Consider the following 20,823-nt stretch of genomic DNA (forward strand, 5'->3'; position numbering starts at 1 on the left):
TACTGATCATATTAAACGTATAGCGCCCCGTCTTTTCTCAATTGATTTCAGAAAGATGGAACTTCTCGATTCGGTTATATTTTTTTATGTTTGTTATTTAATCGGTGAAGATTGAATGGTAAGCCCACCTACACCCTCGATAGAAACTGACAGGGCACCGGTGAAAGATGATACGTGAATATGAAAGCAGGCTAGTTGGTCCAACCAACTGGCATCGCAGCGACTTTACTAGGAATTAACCACGATGGTCTCCCCCCGAGAGAAGCTTGTGGAAGTCGACCTAATAGGGTATATTACTAGTAGTGGGATTGAAAGGAAAGATTTAGTAATGGGGTAGGTCGACCTCCTCGCAATTACTCCCCAAGAAACCATCATATTTAATTCCTTGTGAATTCGTAACGATGAAGCCAACTGGTGTAATTTCATCTTCACCTTTTTTATAGGTGATAATGAAATAGTAACCCCACCCGCGCTATCGGTATACGCTGATAGGGCCAGTGAAGGATGATAGACGAGGATGAAACAGGTCAGTTAGCCCATCGTGACGAATTCAACGAGAATTGTTCACGATGGTTTCCAAGGGGAACCACGCAGAGGTTGACCTGATAGAACATATTGCTAGCAATGGGGCTGTCAAACTCCATTGCTAACAATCCTTTTCCCCCTGCTACCAATCCATTATCACCCATTAAGTAGTGGGACTTTTCCTCCATTAACAACAATCCCTCCCTCCAACTGCTCCCTAAAGTTAATACTAGTACCAATTTTGATAATTTCCTTTGCAACTGACAAAGTAATGCTATTGTCTTACGCTCTTAAATTGTATATTGTAATAATTAAAATTATAAAAAAGACAATAAAATTTGTATGAATATCAACCTGAAAGTATGTATGATTTTATTTTAACACAGGCCGCAAATGAGTATACAGATCACCTGATGGTATGTGACTACCTCCGCCCATGATCACTCGTTACACCAGAGGTAATGCAGGTGTTCTGCTGGCCTTTTAAAACAGAATATGCTCTTTTTTATGGTTATGACGACGTCTTTTATCATTTTCTATGTATTAATAAAACAGAAAAAAATAAAGTAACGGCTAAATAAAATTCTTTATTTCATTTTACAATTTTTCTTGTGTCTTAATATTTCAACGGGTGTCATGTACAGTGTATCATTGCAAATATCGCATTTGAATTCTTTGGCATTGGGTTTATTTTCCCTTGGCGCTCGAGACGGTTCCGGCTCCTGCTTGATCGTTCTAGAAGAGCATGTGAACTGCTTATGCTGCAGTCTTTCTAGAGGCGAGAAACATAATGCTATATTACAGTCTGGACACGACCAAGTGAGGCTGTACGTTTCTTGGTATACGTTGTAACTCCAATCTGTATCCACCACGCTGAGAAAATAAAAATAAACATTAATTTACTAGCTATATCCTATGACTTTACCCGTCTGAGTCAGTATATAAAGTATCCTTTATATATGTGCTAAATTACGATATAACTTACCTGGAGTCCCAAATTTCATTCAAATCCGTTCAGTAGTTTTTGCGTTAAAGAGCAACAAATGTCTATCCATTAAAAAAACCTATCCATGTGAAGGGAGAAGGGAGTATTAATAATGGGAATTAGTAAAGCCATTACCAGCAATATACCCTGTCAGGTTGACCTCCTCGCGGTTCCCCCTGGAAACCGTCGTGATCAATTCCAAATGAATTTATCACTATGTGCTAAGTAACGCTAAGTATCACAAATCATCCTACACTAATGCCTTGCCAGCTGGTATGCCGTTACCACGCAAGCGGGGTTACCATTTCATTATCATCCATTAAAAAACCTACCTGTGTACCAAATTTCTATCAAATCCGTTCAGCCATTTAACATATAAACATACGAACATCTTTCAAACTTTCATATTAATAGGACTGTAGTTTTAAATAATAGTTTTTAATACTGACCAATTATAAACGATATTATCAGTGACATAAACCCCTCCTTTCTTCTCGTGAGGGCGGCATTCGAAGCCTTCCTCGAACGGATTAGGGTCCACATTCGGGTGTGCCTCATCAGCCCCGCAGTATATCACCTTCAGATCACCAGGCAGTAGCCTTTTTATTGTGTAGTACACTTCGCTAGTCATATAAGAGCTTATATCGCAGGACAATTGATGTTGTAACTCTTCGTAAGGCAGCTTCGAGGTCTGCTTCTGAAGTTCGTTTTCAACTGATTTGTTCGGGTTTGCATCTAATAAAAAAAAAAACTATTTAAAAATTTATATTTTACTTATTAAAAAGTTTTTGAATATTTTGCGATCATGTCAATTTGACATGTTTGTCAAATCTCAATTCGATATTTTCTAATTATTTATAATTGATATTTGATATTTGTATATGACCTAGTGACTTTTTTATTATTCATAAACATTACTAGATATATATAAGTTTATACTAAAACTAACAGTAGATAGAGAGTGAATTATTTTACATATTTTTTATTTAAAGGCAATAAAACAGAAACATCTAAAAATAACATTGTACCAACCTGCAAGTCGTCGATTGATAAGTGCCTCCCATCTTTGTCGCAGTTTGGACGCTTTCAATAACAGATTCAATCCCGTTTCTGGATATGGAAACTCCAATAGCAGCCATGAGTCGCACACGATCCTATGGTAGAACATACTTATCAATAATTTTAACATTATTTCTCTGTATGAAAACAAGCACATGTCAGAGAAGGGGACTGTAACCCACTAAAATATTGATGAGTTAGCTTTAACCTTCATTATCATATCATGTTAACTTTCCACTGCTAAACCATGAAGACATAAGGGAGATTTTGTCACGCTTCACCCATGCAACTACAGTCAGGTTTTTGTAAATGTAACCAGAGGTTATTTCTTTGTACAAAAGTCGATTGCACGCCTCTGTCCCATTCGTGTTTCTACCGTGAAACACAGCAGTTGTGTTTGCATGTCTATGTTTCGGTTTGAAGGGTGGGATATGGCGTGAATTTACTGGGTACAGAGGAATAACATCTGAATCCTCAAGAATGGCAACGCATAAAATATCATGGGCGAAACAGTTTACCTTCATGTTATGTCCATGGTTAACTTTCCACTGCTAAACATGTCCCCATAGGCGACGATTACCACTTTCCATCGGAGGACCGTCAGCTTGTTTGCCATTCTAAGTTGTATAAAAAAATGCTTTAAGAAGTACTGCTGCCTATCTCTCGACTGTTAAATTCCCTTAGTCGCCTATTAAAACTCTAATGGGAAAGGAAGAGGTGATCGATTATATGCCGGGACTGTAGTCCCATATAATAGACTTACAAAAATATTCTTTATTGTACTCAAACGGTTATTAAAATGTAAAAACAAACATAATAGTGTACAAAGGCGAGCTTATCTCCAATAGAGATTTCTTCCAGCAAACCTAATATGAGAAAATTGACAGTTCATTAGTAGTTACAGTCATATATGTGTACCAATCGACTTAAATGTTATAGTTAAAAATAAATAAATAAAATGTCTTTACAATTGAAAAAACCAATAGGTATAAATAAATAAATAAAAATACATATAAGTAATTACATATAAATAGATAGATATATATTATATATAATACACAAATATAATACCTAATTACGTACATCAGCATTGTGAGAGGTAATAATAAAATATCTGACGTACCTACAATTTTGTGTTCGTTGTAAATTGATTACAAAATGACAATACCTTGTAAAACCCATATTGGTGTCGATGGAATGTGCTAGAAGTAACAAAGTCTGCGCCGCGGGCATCCTCATTGAATTTACTATGTACGGTTTTGTTGTCTCCAACAGCGATCTGCAAATATATATATTTTTTTAATAATGTAATATTTAGAAATTTCTTATATAATTTTGTTTCGTTTTTTATTTAACTTTTTTTATGTTTATGTTTCTTTTTATGTTTAATTTTTTTCACTAATAGTTGCAAACTAATGGCTTTGTTGCAGTCGCATTTATTATTGGATCATGCTGTGTGCACATGTTGTGGCAAGTTTACCTGATCAATACATTAATGTACTTGCATGTTATAATTTAAGTTTCTATTTGTAAACTTTTGTTAAGTGCGCCTAATAAATAAAATAAAAATAAAATAAATAAAAATAAAATAAATATAATTTGGAACGGCAAAGAAATAGACAGATTAATCATAATATTTTTTCATAATAAGCTTGTCTGCCATTTCAAATCGCTAAAGCAAGAAGACAATAAAATTTATATACATATTCACTTACAAATAACACAGTATTTGATGTCTATTGGACAGCGGCAATTTACTCTTGTATCCGGCCGGTATGTCTGTCTGAATATCCGCTTCTGTGAGTTGCAGCACTTTCGGCTGCTTCCCGAAGAACGATGTGGGATGGAGGAACACGAAAGGTTTGCTCCAAGTGTGATACAGCTGCTCCGCATTCGACTATAAAAGACGATTATTATAGATAAATCAATACACATAATAAAATCTGAACTGATCGCTGCCTGTACATGGAAGATGTATAACAAAAACTATTATAGAGGGGCTTTATGAAAGTAAATTATTGGTTTGGCCGAAAGAGATATCTTTTCGAGAAAAGCCCACTCTTATTAACAAGTTGTTAAACTAATATCTATAATCATAGAATAGTTCTTATAATTATAACGACAAAGCTCACTTTACCTTGCAATAGTTAAACTCATCAGCCACTGCTATTTGAGGATATAGTGCTCGACATAAAACCACCTGAAATGAAACAAATATAATAGTCTTTAAGTTTTTTAAGAGCGGTTCTTAAGCGGCGACTCCGTATAGGCAAACGCAGTGTAAGACAATCCCCCACTAGATGGAGCGACAACCTGAAATGCATTGTATATATGCATGGAAATAAAAAAATGGAAGCCAGTGTATGCAACTGGCTTAGGACTGTTCCTCATGGCAGTCAGTTTCAGTAAATTTTGGTGATATATTTATCACCAAAATTAATTAGAAATGCCACAATAACATAGCATAAGACTCCTACATAGATTCTTCCAATATCTGACAAAATAAAAAAAATATATAATAAAAAATAAATTATTACACAGTTTTCAAATACCTTCAACATAACAAGATCGCGTCCACTAGATGCGCTCGACCCGGATATAAGTGCCCGGATCCGAGCGGCGTCGTTTGTCATCCGGAACTCTATGTCCCGGATGTCTATGGCATCACTCTCGTTGTCTCTCTCATCTATAATCTCCCAAGAGTCAACTTTAAGGCGTTTTTTACGTTTCGACTCCTCCGCTGCCTTTTGTTTGTACTGTCTGGAAATGTAAAAAGTATATTTATCTCTTGATTATTACATTACTATATAAATTATTGAATTAAGAGGGACGCTGCTGTCCATCCCTCGCCCTCCCTTAGTCGCCTCTTACGACACCCACGGGAAAGAAAGGGATGGCCTATTCCATGCCGGGAGCAAACGGGATAAATTATACAGTGAACGCTCTATTTAAGGAATCTATTTATAAGCAACATTCTTTATGTTTTATTTACTCTACTCAGCTTAGTAAAGGAAATAAGTAAAAATATTTTTCAGACGGTAAGTATTTATATACTCCTTTTTTCCCTATAAGCAACTTTTCCCAATAAGAATTTGAAAATAAGAAATTTTAAAAAATGGCACCCAGTAGATGAAAGTTAGAATCAATGTTTGCCAGATTAGCTAATTTTATATATAAACTAGCTGACCCCGGAAACGTTGTTTTACCACTTATTGCGAAATATAAAAGGCGCAATTAAAATACAGGGGTTGATCGTAAAATGGTGAAAATTTGAGGTTGTGTGTATTTTTCAATGCTAAATCATAATAAAATAAAAATGGAAAAATTTGTCAAAAAATTAAAAAAATATTTTTTTGGGGAAGGTCACCCTTATCATTGAGGGGTATGAAAAATAGATGTTGGCCGATTCTCAGACCTACCCAATATGCACACAAAATTTCATAAAAATCGGTAAAGCCGTTTCGGAGGAGTTTGGTAACAAACACCGTGACACGAGAATTTTATATATAAGATTTAGCCAGATTCGAACTTGCGATGTTTGGAGTATATAAACAACATAACTATAACTCTTATACGAAGACTAAATTATTTATAAAAAAAAAATTGAATTATCATAAAAATATTATACTCGAATTTTACCTTCTCATGTCCTTCAATTGTTTTAACTGGCCATGACGTAGCGCCCTCTCTGTCGACGACATGGTCTCTGGTTCTACGGTTTCCATCAAATTATTATCCTGTATCCCAAAGAAACATGAATTGAAAATTAGTCTCTTTTATGATGAGAAATAGTGACCGTCGCCTATAAATTTGAACTGCACCATGGAGATCACATACAATATGGAGACACCTATGGAGAAAACTAAGGTGTTTTGTTTAATGTGTGAAAATGAAATGGTAACCCCGCCTACGTTACAGGTATAGGCAGGCCAGATGACTCATCGTGAAGAATTCAACAAGAATTAAACACAATGGTTTTCAGGGGGATCCGCATTGAGGTCGACCTGATAATTTGCCCATTGCCAGCAATATTAGTTAGAAACCATTACTAACAGCCCCTATCCCCAGACTAAGGCGTCATACCTACTCCGTACTCTGTAAACTCATTGGCATATCTTACTTTTTTTTTGATAGGTGAAAATGGAATGGTAATCCCACCTGCGCTAACGGGATACGCTGGCGGGGCACCAGTGAAGGGTGATAGGTGAGGATGAAGCAGGCCAGTTAACTCATCGTGACGAATTCAACAAGAATTATTCACAATGGTTTCCAGGGGGAACCACGTGAAGGTCGACCTAATAGGGCATATTGCTAGCAATAGGACTGTCAAATTCCATTGCTAACAACCCCTTTCCCCACGGCATATCCTACTTCAAACGGAAACACTAACCATACAAACACAACTGTTGCATTTCAGTGTGAGTCAGAGTTAAGAGGTGAAGACAGAGATAGATTAAAAAACTCCATTATAACATCCGTTAATTAAACTAACAACTATTATTACGCATCATAATAGGATTTTCTTTACACACTGACAATGTACACACACATGTAATATTACCATATTAGTAGGTTGCTGCTGAGAGTAGGCAACTCTAGTCTATTATAATATAATTTTCATATAAATTTCATTTAAACAAAATTTCATTAAAAAGATTTTATCATCATAATTTCACCCATTATCCATCCACTGCTGGACGTAAACCTCCCCCATAGACTGCAATTAAGAACGGTCCTGAGCCACCTGCAACCACTGACTCCCTGCAATACATTTCCGGTCGTCACTCCATCTAGTGAGGGGTCGTCATACACTGCGTTAAATTTATTAAAAAGCTTTACATTTACAGAAATCAGCAGCAAGATCTTGGCCTATAGGCTAAAACCGGCCCTGTTTGTGCCCTCACCTGCAGCAAACTCCTCAACTGCGCAGCCAGCTTGGTCAGTTCGTACAAGCGCTGCTCCTCGATGCCTCTCCTCTTGCACCAGGCGCGACCGCCCCGCCCCTCCGCCTTCACGCTCAGCCACGCGCAGTAAAGTGACAGTAGGGTTATTGGGTCGCCATGATCCGACTCATCGGGCTTACGCGCATTCTTAAAATAAATATATATTTTCTGGTATAAAAGAAAAACATATACTTGTTTAGCATAAGCGGTTACTGTAGTCTATGAATGCTTGCAATAACAGTGGATTTACGCGCACATTGCCGTCCTTGAAGAAACCTCTTTACTCCTTCAATCGACTTTAAACAGAAAAAGGTTCTCAATTCTGTTGTATTTTTTTTATGGTCATTACCTCGCTGCTCCTCTGTCATTGACGTCTTTGACGCCACTAGCGTCTAGCTGTCTCAGTTCTGAACCGAATTAAAAAATTCTTATTTTATCTGAAAAGGAATACTTCCAGATTGATCCCATAGAAATTTCATCAAAATCGGTTACGTAGTTTAGTTCTTAGAACAAAATAATTGTTTTCTCGCATTAGAAGTCGTTTTTTTGTAAGACACGATCTTTAATTAATTAATTAATTTCCTAAATATTAAAAGCTATGTTTTGACCAGAACTTGAAAAACATATACAGTAACATATATCCTTCTTCATCCTAGATACACGCCAAATGTCGTGACGATTGGTTGAGCATTTACGACGCCAAAAGTAAACAATACAAAGTTACTTTCATACTTACATTATTAGTAAAGACTATCTGTATCCCGTGGCACAGTTTGCGTGAATCATTAAATCCAGTATTCTACATTATAAATTATAGCCTATTCGTGTAGCAAATTTTATTCAAATTCGTTCAATAGCATTTTTGCATGAATTAATCCATCCACACATTCTCACAAACATACTCATTTATAAATGTAGTATGATTTATTATATATTTATAATTATATAGACTAAAAAGCCACAAATTAAAGCGCATGCATAAATCAAAATATAAAAACAAAGTATATTATTTCATGAGTTTTCTATATAATCGATATTCAATAGCGTGAAGATAGACTTACCTCACATTCGAAATCTCTATGTGCTCTTGTAGTATAAATCGAGCGAATACCTAGCGCTGCCGTAAGAGCGAGGGCGGAGTCTCGCTTGTGTGGGGGCAACGTGGCAGCACCTATAGCTAACGCTTTGGCCAGACATACTTCTATTGGCAAACTGGCTAGGGCCTTCCCTAGTGACGTCATCTTCTCGTTTGAACTCAGAGCACCCTGGAATACGTATTTTTATTTATACATCTTAGATTGACAAATAGATATCGTCTGTATACATGTATATTGATGACATCACAAACACTATTATAAAACTCGTGAGTAGGCATAGATAACGATCCGTTATCTGTATATTGGGTAGGGGGGGAAAGGGATTGTGAGTAATGGAGACTGAGAATCCCATTGCTAGCAATATACCCAACCAGGTCGACCTCTTCGCGGTTCTCCCTGGAAACTATCATGAATGAATGAATGGTTTATTTTCTCTTCACAAAAGGTAGTATAAAGTGACAACTTGAGGTACAATTTGATATGAAGACCAATTTTGTGAGAGACTGGTGCTTACGGTAGGTTTAGAAAAACCTGATGAATTTATCATGATGGGCTAACTGGCCTGTTTTCATTCTCATCTATCACCCTTCACTGGTGCTCCGCCAGCGTATCCCGTTAGCGCAGGCGGTGTTACCATACCATTTTCAACCCATCAAAAAAAAACTGTATATTGGGTTAATCTTGACATTGATGGCGGAAACAAGGTCGACATCGCCCATATTCGTCGGATATGTATTTTCGAATATGTTAAAAGTCTGTTATTTAGATAACAGACTTTTAATAAAATTAAAGTAATATTGGTATTACTTTTTGAACAACAACCAGACTTATAACATATTAGTTATTGAACCCGTATATAAATATTATGACTAAAATATATAGATATTGCTACATGTTACCCGCCCCTACTCGTAAACTAATAAACAGGGAATTAACAATTAAGAAACAGCAATTGATAATTTTTAATAATATTGGTCTCTGTAATCTCGAATGCTTATGTTTTTCTTTTCATAATCACACAATAAAATGGTCTATACACATACTATTAAGAAATTAAATAATATATAAAAATATATGACTACAATCCCAAATGAAGTAGTCAGAGACTTTTGCCCTCTTTTGCCGCTGTTGTAAATTTCCAAAAAGATATTGTCAATTTAATATTCTTGATTATCACTCTTTTTGCAATTTATTATGTCAAATATATTGTTTTTATATCAATTCACCAATTAAAATTAATAAATACACAAATTAATTAGAACTTATTTACTCACATAATCTATAATATATAAATAAAACTAATATACTTCTTAGAATAACAAAAAAAAAAAATTAATTAATTATCAGTCCCAATCATGATCCGTACCCGACCCAAAGGTCCCCATGACACTTGCGGCATTTCCGCGTTGGATTGCCAGAGATGTCCTTTGAGCCAGATACGAACCAGAACGGCGATCATGGCTCCTATTTACATATTAATTTATCTAAAAAATACTTACATGTTGTTTCAACTCCAACAACGCATTCTCCACAGCGTCCTCTGGTGGCGTATCGATGAACGGAAAGCGTCTAACGTCGTTGACTCCTAATGAACTCATTAGCAAGAGAAGAGAGGACAGTGGTACCCTGGATACTTCGGGTGTGCTGAACGGCTCCATATCAGAGTACTGTTGCTCGGAATATATGCGATAGCATACGCCGGGCCCTGTGTATAAAATTAAAATAAATATTTGTTAAAGATATACAAGATTTTTAATAAAGCTGCATAATGATTTTTTTTTTTTTATAATGGCACATCATGTGATAAGACCTTCCTGAGTGAACACAGAGATAATATGGTCTATTAATACAATCAACCGAACCAAAGAGAATGATTTACTTTCAACGATTGGCTGCACTGTGCTGGCTCGCTTTGTACTTTTTCATGCTACATTTGAAGGATGCGAGGTTATAGATTTTTTTTATACAACTTAGAATGGCAAACAAGCTGACGGCCCACCTGATCGAAAGTGGTAACCGTCGCCTATAGACATGAGCAGTACTATAGACATAACAGAGTATACTGTTTCGCCCATGATACCCCCCATGCGTTGCCATTCCTGAGGACTCAGGTGTTATTCCTCTGTACCCAGTAAATTCACGCCATACACCACGCCACGCCACCCTTCAAACCGAAACACAGCCATGCAAACACAGCTGCTTCACGGTTGAAACACGAATGGGACAGAGGTACCCAAGCAATCGACTATTGTACAAAGTCTCCCTCTGGTAAACACGTCTCGAAAAAGGCCATTCCACATTGTCGCGGTACGGTTTACGTAAGATTTGGCGGATTTTGTAAGCGAGCGCGAGCGGTCATCCGTGTATTTATTTATTGACCCATCCTCGTGCTGCGATATCGGAATATATGACACGTTTAAGATAAGTCGATAAATACATTGACATTTTCATGACTCGTGTCATACATACGAAGCGATACTTTCTATTACTAACAATCTTCAATTTCTTTTTAAATTATAATATTCACTTTATGCAAATCGTAATAAAGTTCATTTTGAATAACCCGCCTACATTAGCAGCTAGAACTAAATGGTGATAGACATACCAGAATAACTACGCTCGACTGCGAACAGTACTTAAGTATTAACATGAGTAGTATAGGCAACAAAAATTATTTGCTCGTATTATATATGTATGTACGTATATTCATAATCAAAAGGATGAAAACATAAACTGACAGAAATAATAATATTTACCTGTCCTTCCGGCGCGCCCTTTCCTCTGATCCGCGCTTGCTTTCGATATCCAGAATTCCTTCAGCCTCTGCATTTTTGTTGTCGAGTCATAACTCATTTCTTTAGCCTGTCAAATTAAAATTATCATTTTACACATCATTACTAATATTAATGATTCGAAACATTCGGCGTTCTATTGTTTCTGCCTAACCTAATAGAAGTGGGGGGAAAGGGATTGTTAGTAATGGAGACTGAGAATCCCATTGCTAGCAATATACCCAACCAGGTTGACCTCCTCGCGGTTCCCCCTGGAAACTATCATGGTTAATTCCTAAAGAATTCATCATGATGGGCTAACTGGCCTGTTTTCATTCTCATCTATCACCCTTCACTGGTGCTCCGCTATCGTATCCCGTTAGCGCAGGCGGGGTTACCATACCATTTTCACCCATAAAAAAAACCTAATAGAAGACAGGTGGGAGAAAAGGGATTGTTGGAAAAAGGATTGTTAGCAATGGTATTTGACAGCCCCAATGCTAACAATATGCCCTATTAGGTCGACCTCCACGGGGTTCCCTTGGAAACCATCGTGAACAATTCTTGTTAAATTCGTCACGATGGGCTAAATTACCTGGTTTTTCATTTTTAGTTATCCCACAGTGGTGCCCCGCCACTATATACCAATAGCGCAGGCGGGGTTGCCATTCTATTATCATCTATTAAAAAAAATAGGAGACTATATATATATATATATATATATATATATATATATATATATATATATATATATATATATAATTTGAATATTTGTAAATATGTATGGATGTTTGTTTGTCTTTCACGGCTTCTGTCTTTGTATGTTTGTGGTATTCAAGTATCGAACCTGCAACCATTTAAAGGTGAAGCAGTGTGTTAAAAAATATTACAAACATAATATGTAATATAAATATTTTATAAAATACTAATGACCCAGCCCGTCTTCGCATGGGTAGATAAAATTTTCAAAAATAATATATAGCCTATATCACTCGCTGATAATGTAGCTTTCTATAAGTGAAACAATTTTGAAATTCAGTTCAGTAGTTTCGAAGTTGCATCCATTACAAGCAAAATTTTCCTCTTTATAACATTAGTATAGATTAAAAATAAAATCTTAATTTACCTTTCCAGAATCAACAACAAATCTTATGCCATCAATGGTGACTGAGGTTTCCGCTATATTTGTGGAGACAATACATTTCCTTACACCTTCTGGCGGATAATCGAACACCTAGAAAAATTAGATAGATAGATAGATAATTTATTTACATTACTTACAGCACACAAATTACAGTAAAAAAACATACACATAATACACAGTAAAAGAGATAAAAGAATGAAAATAAAAAAACAACAAAACAAAAAAATATATATATAAACTAACAATTTCCTTTCTTTCCTTTCCTTCATGCGTGTGCCATAGTAACACAAAATGGTCACAACTCGGTTTATAGCTTTGCCCTTAAAAACTAAACTACTGCACCGATTTTGATAAAATTTCTATGTGACCAATCTGTAAGATTTATAACAACCTTTTAGATAAAAAATAAATTTTCTAAATCGGTTTATAACTAACAGAGTTATGAAGTAACAAACATAAAAAATACAACTGAATCGAAAACCTTCTTTGAAGTCGGTTGATAAATCCAAGTACTATTTATTATAAACGTGATAGGTTCGAGGATGGATGTATTTTTATATACTAATTTTATATACTAAATATAAATTTATGTACTGATTCACTCGGGAATATCGCTAGTTTAATCTGATAATTTTAAGTAAAATTAATTATAAATTTAATTTATGATGGTGCAAAATAATAATTTTGCTAAATTATTAAATTAATATATTAGATTAAGAGGGAGATTTTGAGAAATAGCGAATCGATTGAATGTCTTGAAAAATTCTATTTAAATAGCAATGATTCCTTTTTATCAATGTAGTGTAATGTCCACGAGCCACGAATTATTATTACCTTATTTGTGTTTTTTTTTTTTACAACACAGGGGCAAGCGAGCATGCAGCTCCTGATGGTAAGTGACTACCACCGCCCATGATCACCCACATTTTTTTCATTTTTATTAAATAGAACACCTTACGATCACATCAATCACCAGGTCCCCTGGTTTCTAAAGCTAAGTTTTCTTTTACGTATTACGGATTTCTTTTCTTTTTTTAAATTAATTCCATTTCTTCTTTTATTTTTTACAACACAGGGGGCAAACAAGCATGCGGCTCACCTGATGGTAGTAAGTGACTACCGCCGCCCATGATCACCCACAACACTAGCGGCATTGCAGGTCTGCTGCCGGCATTTTAAAAAGGAATATACTATTTTGACATTGTTAATATGTAAAATTGTTGTATGTTTGTGATTTTGCACTTGTACAGGCTAAAAATCTTCTCATTTTTAACACAATGCAATATTATTATAGAATAAATTGAATTGAATTGAGCCCTTACTTTATCTTGATCCGCTAATGATAGACCACTATGGAGAGGTAACACTATCCAGTTCTTGGTCTTTTCGGCGTACTGTTGAGCTGCATCGCATATCGCTGTGATCTCTTGTACACCGGACATGAATATGAGAAGGTCGCCTCTTTCATCACCTAAAAATATATTTAAAAAAATATGAACAATAATAATAAACTCTTTATTGCGCACAAACACACTTTATTGAGATGTATACAAGGAGTATTTATACAGAATGTGCATATACAAAAGACAGCCTTATCGCTAAAAGCAATCTCTTACAGATAACCTGGCATAAATAAAAAAAAATGCTAATTTTTATTTTTAAATAACAATTCAATTCACTTGAAAAGGTTTGCTGGAAGAAATCTCTTATTAGAGATAAGTTCGCCTTTGTACAACTCGCCTCTTGACAGTATGTTTGTGTACAATAAAGAATAAAGAAAGAATAAATACAGAGAGAAAAGTAGATGGTGAAAGTCAGACACAATAAATACTATATAATACTATAGAGGACTTTGTACAAAAGTCGTTAGGACATATCAATTATCAGGTCGTAAACGATATACAGGTTACAAAGGTATAACAGCATAGTCCTCAAGAATGGTACCCATGAGAGGTAGTGGGCATGGCAGTGCATTTTGAAATGTCTATGTATTTTTTTATGGATGAAGATAGAATGGTAACCCCGCCTGCGCTATCGGTATACGCTGGCGGGGTACCAGTGAAGGGTGAGGATGAAGTTAAGTCAGTTGGCCCATAGTGACCGATTAAACAAGAATTAACCACTATGTTTTCTTTTCTAGGGGGAACAGAGTGGAAGTCAATCTGATAGTTGCTAGCAATACACCTTGTATTGCTAGCAACAAGGCTGTTAAATCTCATTCTTAACAATCCCTTTCCCCCCAATGTCTACGTACTGTCTTTACTGTACCACTAAGAGAGTATCTTAAAAAAATAAGCATCCAGTTAATGCAAAGAAAATAAGCAATATAGAATAACGTCACTTTCAGAATATCTTCAGTTCTTTGACCTTTAATCACATGAATATACTAACGAAATGAAAACAGTGTTTTTTTTTTTTTTTTATTTGCAACAACAATTATAAATTAATTAAAATAATAAAAATGTACACTGACTTGGATATTTGCTGTCAATGAGTTGCATAATCTGAACGTAAGGTTGAGGATCAAGCCTATCGTCCCGAATGGGTTTTTCCTCAATGAATATTGGTTTGTAATGTAACTCTATTGGATACAGACGACCTGGAATCTGTAACAATAAGTAGGTACAATTTGTTTTATTAATTGATGATCCTTATAGATACAAACATTTTTAACATCACCAGAGACCTTATATAAAAGTAATATAACTGGGTACCTCTCAACAAACCAATGTCCAACAGTACAGAAGTACCCAGTAGTAACATGAATGTATGTTTCTGCCATCAAGCAGTTGTGTTTGCATGGCTGTGTTTCGATTTGAAGAGTGGAATATGGTATTTAAATTACAGGACACAGAGGCATAACGCTTTAATCCTCAGAAATAACAACACATATAGGAAGGATATAGACGACAGTTATCACTTTCCATCAGATGGGTCGTCAGCGATAAATTTTAATTCTACAGGATATTCTATAAAAGCCATATGACATCATAAATAGAGACATATACATACATCCTATCTCTTTCCCCATAAGGTAGGCATATTTTATCCATAAAAGTAACAATAAAGGTAAAGTACCTTAACAATGAAGAGTTATTTATAAAGATACCTACTACAATTTGTAGGGGAAGGGTATTGTTTTTATTTTCAACGAATGAAAATAGAAACCCCACCTGCGCTATTGGTGTAAGCTAGCGAACAATAACAGGTGAAGATGAAAACATGTCAATTGCGCCATCATAACTATGATAATTCTTCGTTATACCATTTCATTCATTAGTTGTGGTATCCCACTCATGGGAAAGGCCTCCTGTTACTGATTATAATTTTAAAAAAAGGCAAACAAATTACGAGATTCATGAAGAAATAGAATTACACTTACTTGAATAACTATAGCAGATTCTGCTGAGAAATAATCTTCAAATAATTTTATATTAATAGTAGCCGACATGAGTACTAATTTGATGTCAGTCCGACTGTGTATTAAACATTTGAGCACACCTAATAAAAAATCGCCCATTAAATGCCTCTCGTGAATTTCATCCAGAATAATGACATCATAATTTGGTAGATTTTCTGAGGACATCTGAAAATTAAAATATATATACTATGTATTTATTTAGATTAACCAAGTTACCGTGTGTGTTTTTTTTTAATGGATGATAATGGAATTGTTACCTCATCCGTGCTATAGGTATACACCAGCGGGGCACTAATCCAGGATGATAGGTGAGGATGAAGTAGGTCAGTTAGCCCATCATGGCGAATTCAACAAGAATTGTTACGATGTATTATACTTCTATAATACATCGTCGTATCAATAAACGTAGGTCTTCACCTATGAACTTTTAAAACTTCTAGAAAATTATTTATTTTGCAACTTAGGTGACAAAGTAACCGAATGTGTTAGCTATGTCCCAATGTTAGGGATTCGGTCCTGTAATATAGTAAACAAAATGTGTGATCGCTAAATTCTTAGCATTTTTTAAAGCGACATCTTTTGAAAGGTTCTATTTTGAAAATGAACATTTTCATCAAAGCAACATGGGTTAATAATAACAACAAAAAATTTTGAGTCTCCAATAATGATGTAATGTTTGCAGCTGTTGAGTTAGTGCCCATAACTACCTCGATCCCTAGATCCCAAAATTTTATGTAGTTTTTAACCAACTTTAAAAAGAAGGAGGTTCTGAATTTGGTTGTATTTTTTTATTTGTTACCTCATAATAGTTCTAAAGCGATTTGGAAAATTCTTTTTTTTTATCTGAAAGGATATACTTATATATTGTCCCATAAGAATTTTATCAAAATCAACTTAGTATTTTAATTTTTGAATTAAAATTACTTGTTTTTGTCACATTTGATGTTGGTTTTTTTTATGTTGAACATAATCTTTAATTATCGAATTTTTCATTCACAAAATTCTTGTCCTAATATATTCTATAGTATGGATAGATTCTTAATTTTGCATACTGCTAACGATTCTGAATTCACTCCATTCAATTAAAAAACATTATGTTTTTTCTAAATTAATATTACCTGTCTCAGTAACAATCCTTCTGTAATGAAACATATATTTGTGTCTGCAGTGCGGCTCTTCTCAAACCGAATTTGATATCCAACCTTGGTTTCAAACTGTGATAACATTTCATAAGCCACTCTTTTTGATAAAGAAACGCAAGCTATCCTTCTGGGTTGTGTGCAAGCTGTAATAAAATGTAACTGACATTTACTACTTCAGCCTAATATTAGAAATTATGAACATATGAGAGAACCTTAAAGGTTTTAAGTAGAATTATTAATCCGGCCCGGCTTCACATGGTTAGACAGAATTTTCGAAAATATTATATAGCATTTGTTACTGACTGATAATGTAGCTTTTTATAAGCGAATGAATTTCTAAAATTTACTTCAATGATGAATGAATTAATGATTTTATAATTTACTTTTTATAATATTAATTCTTTATAATATAATATAACAGACACAATATTTGCAGTATAATTGTTTATATATAAAAATATAAGGTAAAATAGAAGAATTTAAGAGGAAAGAACTGAAATAACATAGATGAGAGATTTTTACATAATTTAAATTCTACAATTTAATTCCCACACATATTAAACTCCATTATTTTAGTTGAGTTTCATTGATACATTTTCTTTAATTTGATTATATCTGATCTTCTTGTCAAATACCTTATAACCACTAGAAGACACTAGTCTAGAAGAATTATTGTGAAAAATGTCAATTCGTAAAGTAGACTGGTACACAAAGCATTTAAGATTATTTTTTTAGAAGGCCTGGGCCCTTAAAAGGGACATATATACTCTTTGACATGTCTTCAGAACGCTTCTTTTACATTTACATACTCACCCAGCCCTCTCCCATTAAATATGTCCATTAATATGTACCAGTAAGTATCTACTAAAAAGTCCTAAAATCAATATCAATATTAGGCTTACCAATATTCTGAAAGCCAGCCTCATTCAGATATTGTGGAACTTGTGTTGACTTTCCACAGCCCGTATCACCAGCCACTATCACAACTCTCTCATTTTGTACTGCGGAGACTATTTCATTTCTAAAAATAAAAAAAAATACATACCAATTCAATACAATAGAAGAAAAAGAGAACAAATTTTATGCTTTAAATTTAAGGTATAGTTGATGTAATAGATCATTTATTAATAAAAATAAAAGAATACCTATTTATTACCTACTTTTTTTCATGATTACCTTTTTCACAGATTTATTCCTGCGAGTCTAACTTAAAAAGTAGTACATGTTTTATCATGATACACCATCTAAAAGAGGGCCATTTTATTGGTTTTTCTATTTCAGAAATCCATACATACAAAATAACAGCCAAAAATTAGTTACATATATTTTTAATGATAATTCTTACCTATAACCTGCCACGGGTAAATCCTTTTGTGCCTGTCTCAGTTTCTTAAGTTTTTCAAATTTCTCTTTATTCTTAAAATCTATATAAATAGAAACGATATTTAAAAATACTTCAAATAATTGCTTATCTAATTTTCTTCTCTCATAGTCATCAGAAACTATATCCACATATTTAATTGTGGTAATAAAATTAATATAATGCAATTTTGAAAATTGTATTGGCACACCCACATCATTTAATTCATTTGCTTTTATTTCAGTTTCTAATATTGGTTTACCAGCTTTCTTCAAAGTGGCTTCATATTTCTTTATAAATACCCAAAAATCATCAAGGTTGTTAACAACAGTATTACTGTCATTGCTATACAAAATTATTTTATTCAAATCTCTTTTGTAATTGGTGAAACTAAAATCTACGGGTTCAAGTGCCGAATGTGATGTGCTAGGTCTAGATTTTAGATATTTTCTAGAATTGTATTTGTCTTCATACGAAGGAGAGCGTTTCCGTTTGTAAGAACTATTCCTTGTTGGACTAGAATCTTTCCCCATATTTAATATTTCTAATTATTTTAAATATTAATTTAGATAATTTGCCGACATCTTTAGAGAGTGTACTGTCATTCAATCACTAGTACTAGAAATAATAAAGATATAAAACTTTATTATAATAAAAATGTTTTTAATTTTGATAGTCACTAAACAATCATTTAATTTAAATCAGCTGTTGTTTACTTTTTATCCAGCCAGAGGGAGGACTATTATCACTTCAAATAAAGAAATATATAGTTATATGCAACCAGTTCATTTTATTTAAAAAATTCATAAAAAAAAAACAGATAAGTTTCTTATGATATCTATTAATATCGATACTTAAAACAGATATAATTAGCTTATGAAAAACTATAACTCTGTGAAAATATATTCAATTTAGTGTGTTAATAATTTTAAGTGGTTGCATATATCCAACTAGCATATATGCATTTTCCAGTTACGTCAATATAAGAGTAGTGCCAGCTCTTAAATAACTTCTTCGCTCTCATCTCTCCTATCATATCTAATATATGTTTTTTTTTTAATGGTAACAATAATAAAATGTCTAAGGTGCGATTTTTTTATAGTAATAACTATATATTTTAATTACAGTATCTTTATATATATGCGACCAATATGAGCGAAACCGAAATCGGTAATAACCTTTTTCATCATAAATCTCCAAAAGAAGTCAATATATAGATATTGGAACTGTATCGATATTCCACGCCTCAGTGACTCCACCTGCGATAAATGCTTATTAATATCGTTTTTTTTTTTTTTAATATTGAATTGTACTGTTTATTTAACACGAATATCAGATATTAAAACTATATATAACTGTATTTTGTAACGCCTAAAAAAGTGCTAGATTAGACACCAAACAATTTTGGGGCGGGTACGGCTTCCCCTGTCGTGTAGTCCCTGCATAGAATGGGTTACATTTTTTCCCCCGTGGGTGTAATAAAAGGCGATTAAGAGAACTTAGCGGTCGAGGGATGGGCCACAGCGTCCCTACCCCTAAAACATTACCAAAGCCTAACTACGATTGCCAGTCCTGCCGCCAAGTGTGGCAACTATTGACAAGGGGGAAGTCCATGTTCAGCAAAGGACAGTTAACGGTTGATATATAGATGACAGTTTATGCAGCTCCTCTCCAATATACGTTTTATTTTATTTTATTTTAAATTGTTTAATGTTATTTATAGTATACGCTGATTGCTATTAATAGCTCAAAAAAAAAAATGTTTAGAACTCTATTTATTCTAGATTAGAAAATTAATACATGCCGTAATAAAGAGAAAGAACTGGTCATATATATTTCTTTAACTAGACCGTTTGCTCAGATGATGCATTCTTACAATCAAATATTCAAATACATACATCATAGCTTCGTACTTATTCACATGCTCATAATTCATTTAAATAAAATCTATTAGATATTAATAACGTTGATATTCGGCATTATTCACTTGCTATCATGATCTTATCGCTGTCTAGTATAGTATTATATTATCTGTGTCGCTGTCTAGTATAGTATTATATTATCTGTGTCGCTGTAGATATGAGTACTATGTGCACAACAGCGTATACCTACTCTGTCATCCATAATATCTATAATTCATGCGTGGCCTTTCCTGAAGACTTAAGTGCCTCTGAACTTTATAATTTTATTCCCATATTTAAACCGTGTATTTCGGTTGCCATGCAAATGACTTTTGTACAAATTTACTCTCTTGTTAAAAAAAAATACAAATCATGGAATTATAACAGATCAGTCGTTAAGAATGGGAATGTACATATATACACTGATTGTAGCATAAACAGTTACTTTGATTTAAAAATAAATTACTGAAACGAT

At 34.1% G+C, this 20,823-nt stretch overlaps 1 protein-coding gene across 1 annotated transcript; it reads right to left on the reverse strand.

The window, feature by feature from the left end:
• Positions 1-1,099: 1,099 nt before the first annotated feature.
• Positions 1,100-19,180, reverse strand: LOC113515894 (probable ATP-dependent RNA helicase DHX34). Its single transcript, XM_052902506.1, has 19 exons — positions 18,433-19,180; positions 17,990-18,108; positions 17,064-17,230; positions 15,907-16,110; positions 14,998-15,130; positions 13,847-13,995; positions 12,507-12,614; positions 11,366-11,471; positions 10,109-10,314; positions 8,574-8,777; positions 7,474-7,659; positions 6,209-6,306; positions 5,122-5,329; positions 4,707-4,769; positions 4,285-4,466; positions 3,738-3,848; positions 2,543-2,664; positions 1,960-2,245; positions 1,100-1,398 (listed from the first exon to the last, which is right to left on the reverse strand). The coding sequence occupies exons 1-19, from the start codon at positions 18,978-18,980 to the stop codon at positions 1,113-1,115; spliced, it is 3,486 nt and encodes a 1,161-aa protein (XP_052758466.1). The 5' UTR covers positions 18,981-19,180; the 3' UTR covers positions 1,100-1,112.
• Between the last annotated feature and the right edge of the window lie 1,643 nt (positions 19,181-20,823).

Source organism: Galleria mellonella, unplaced genomic scaffold (genome assembly GCF_026898425.1).
Source record: "Galleria mellonella isolate WM207_F2 unplaced genomic scaffold, CSIRO_AGI_GalMel_v1 utg905, whole genome shotgun sequence".
In the NCBI taxonomy this organism is placed as follows: domain Eukaryota; kingdom Metazoa; phylum Arthropoda; class Insecta; order Lepidoptera; family Pyralidae; genus Galleria; species Galleria mellonella.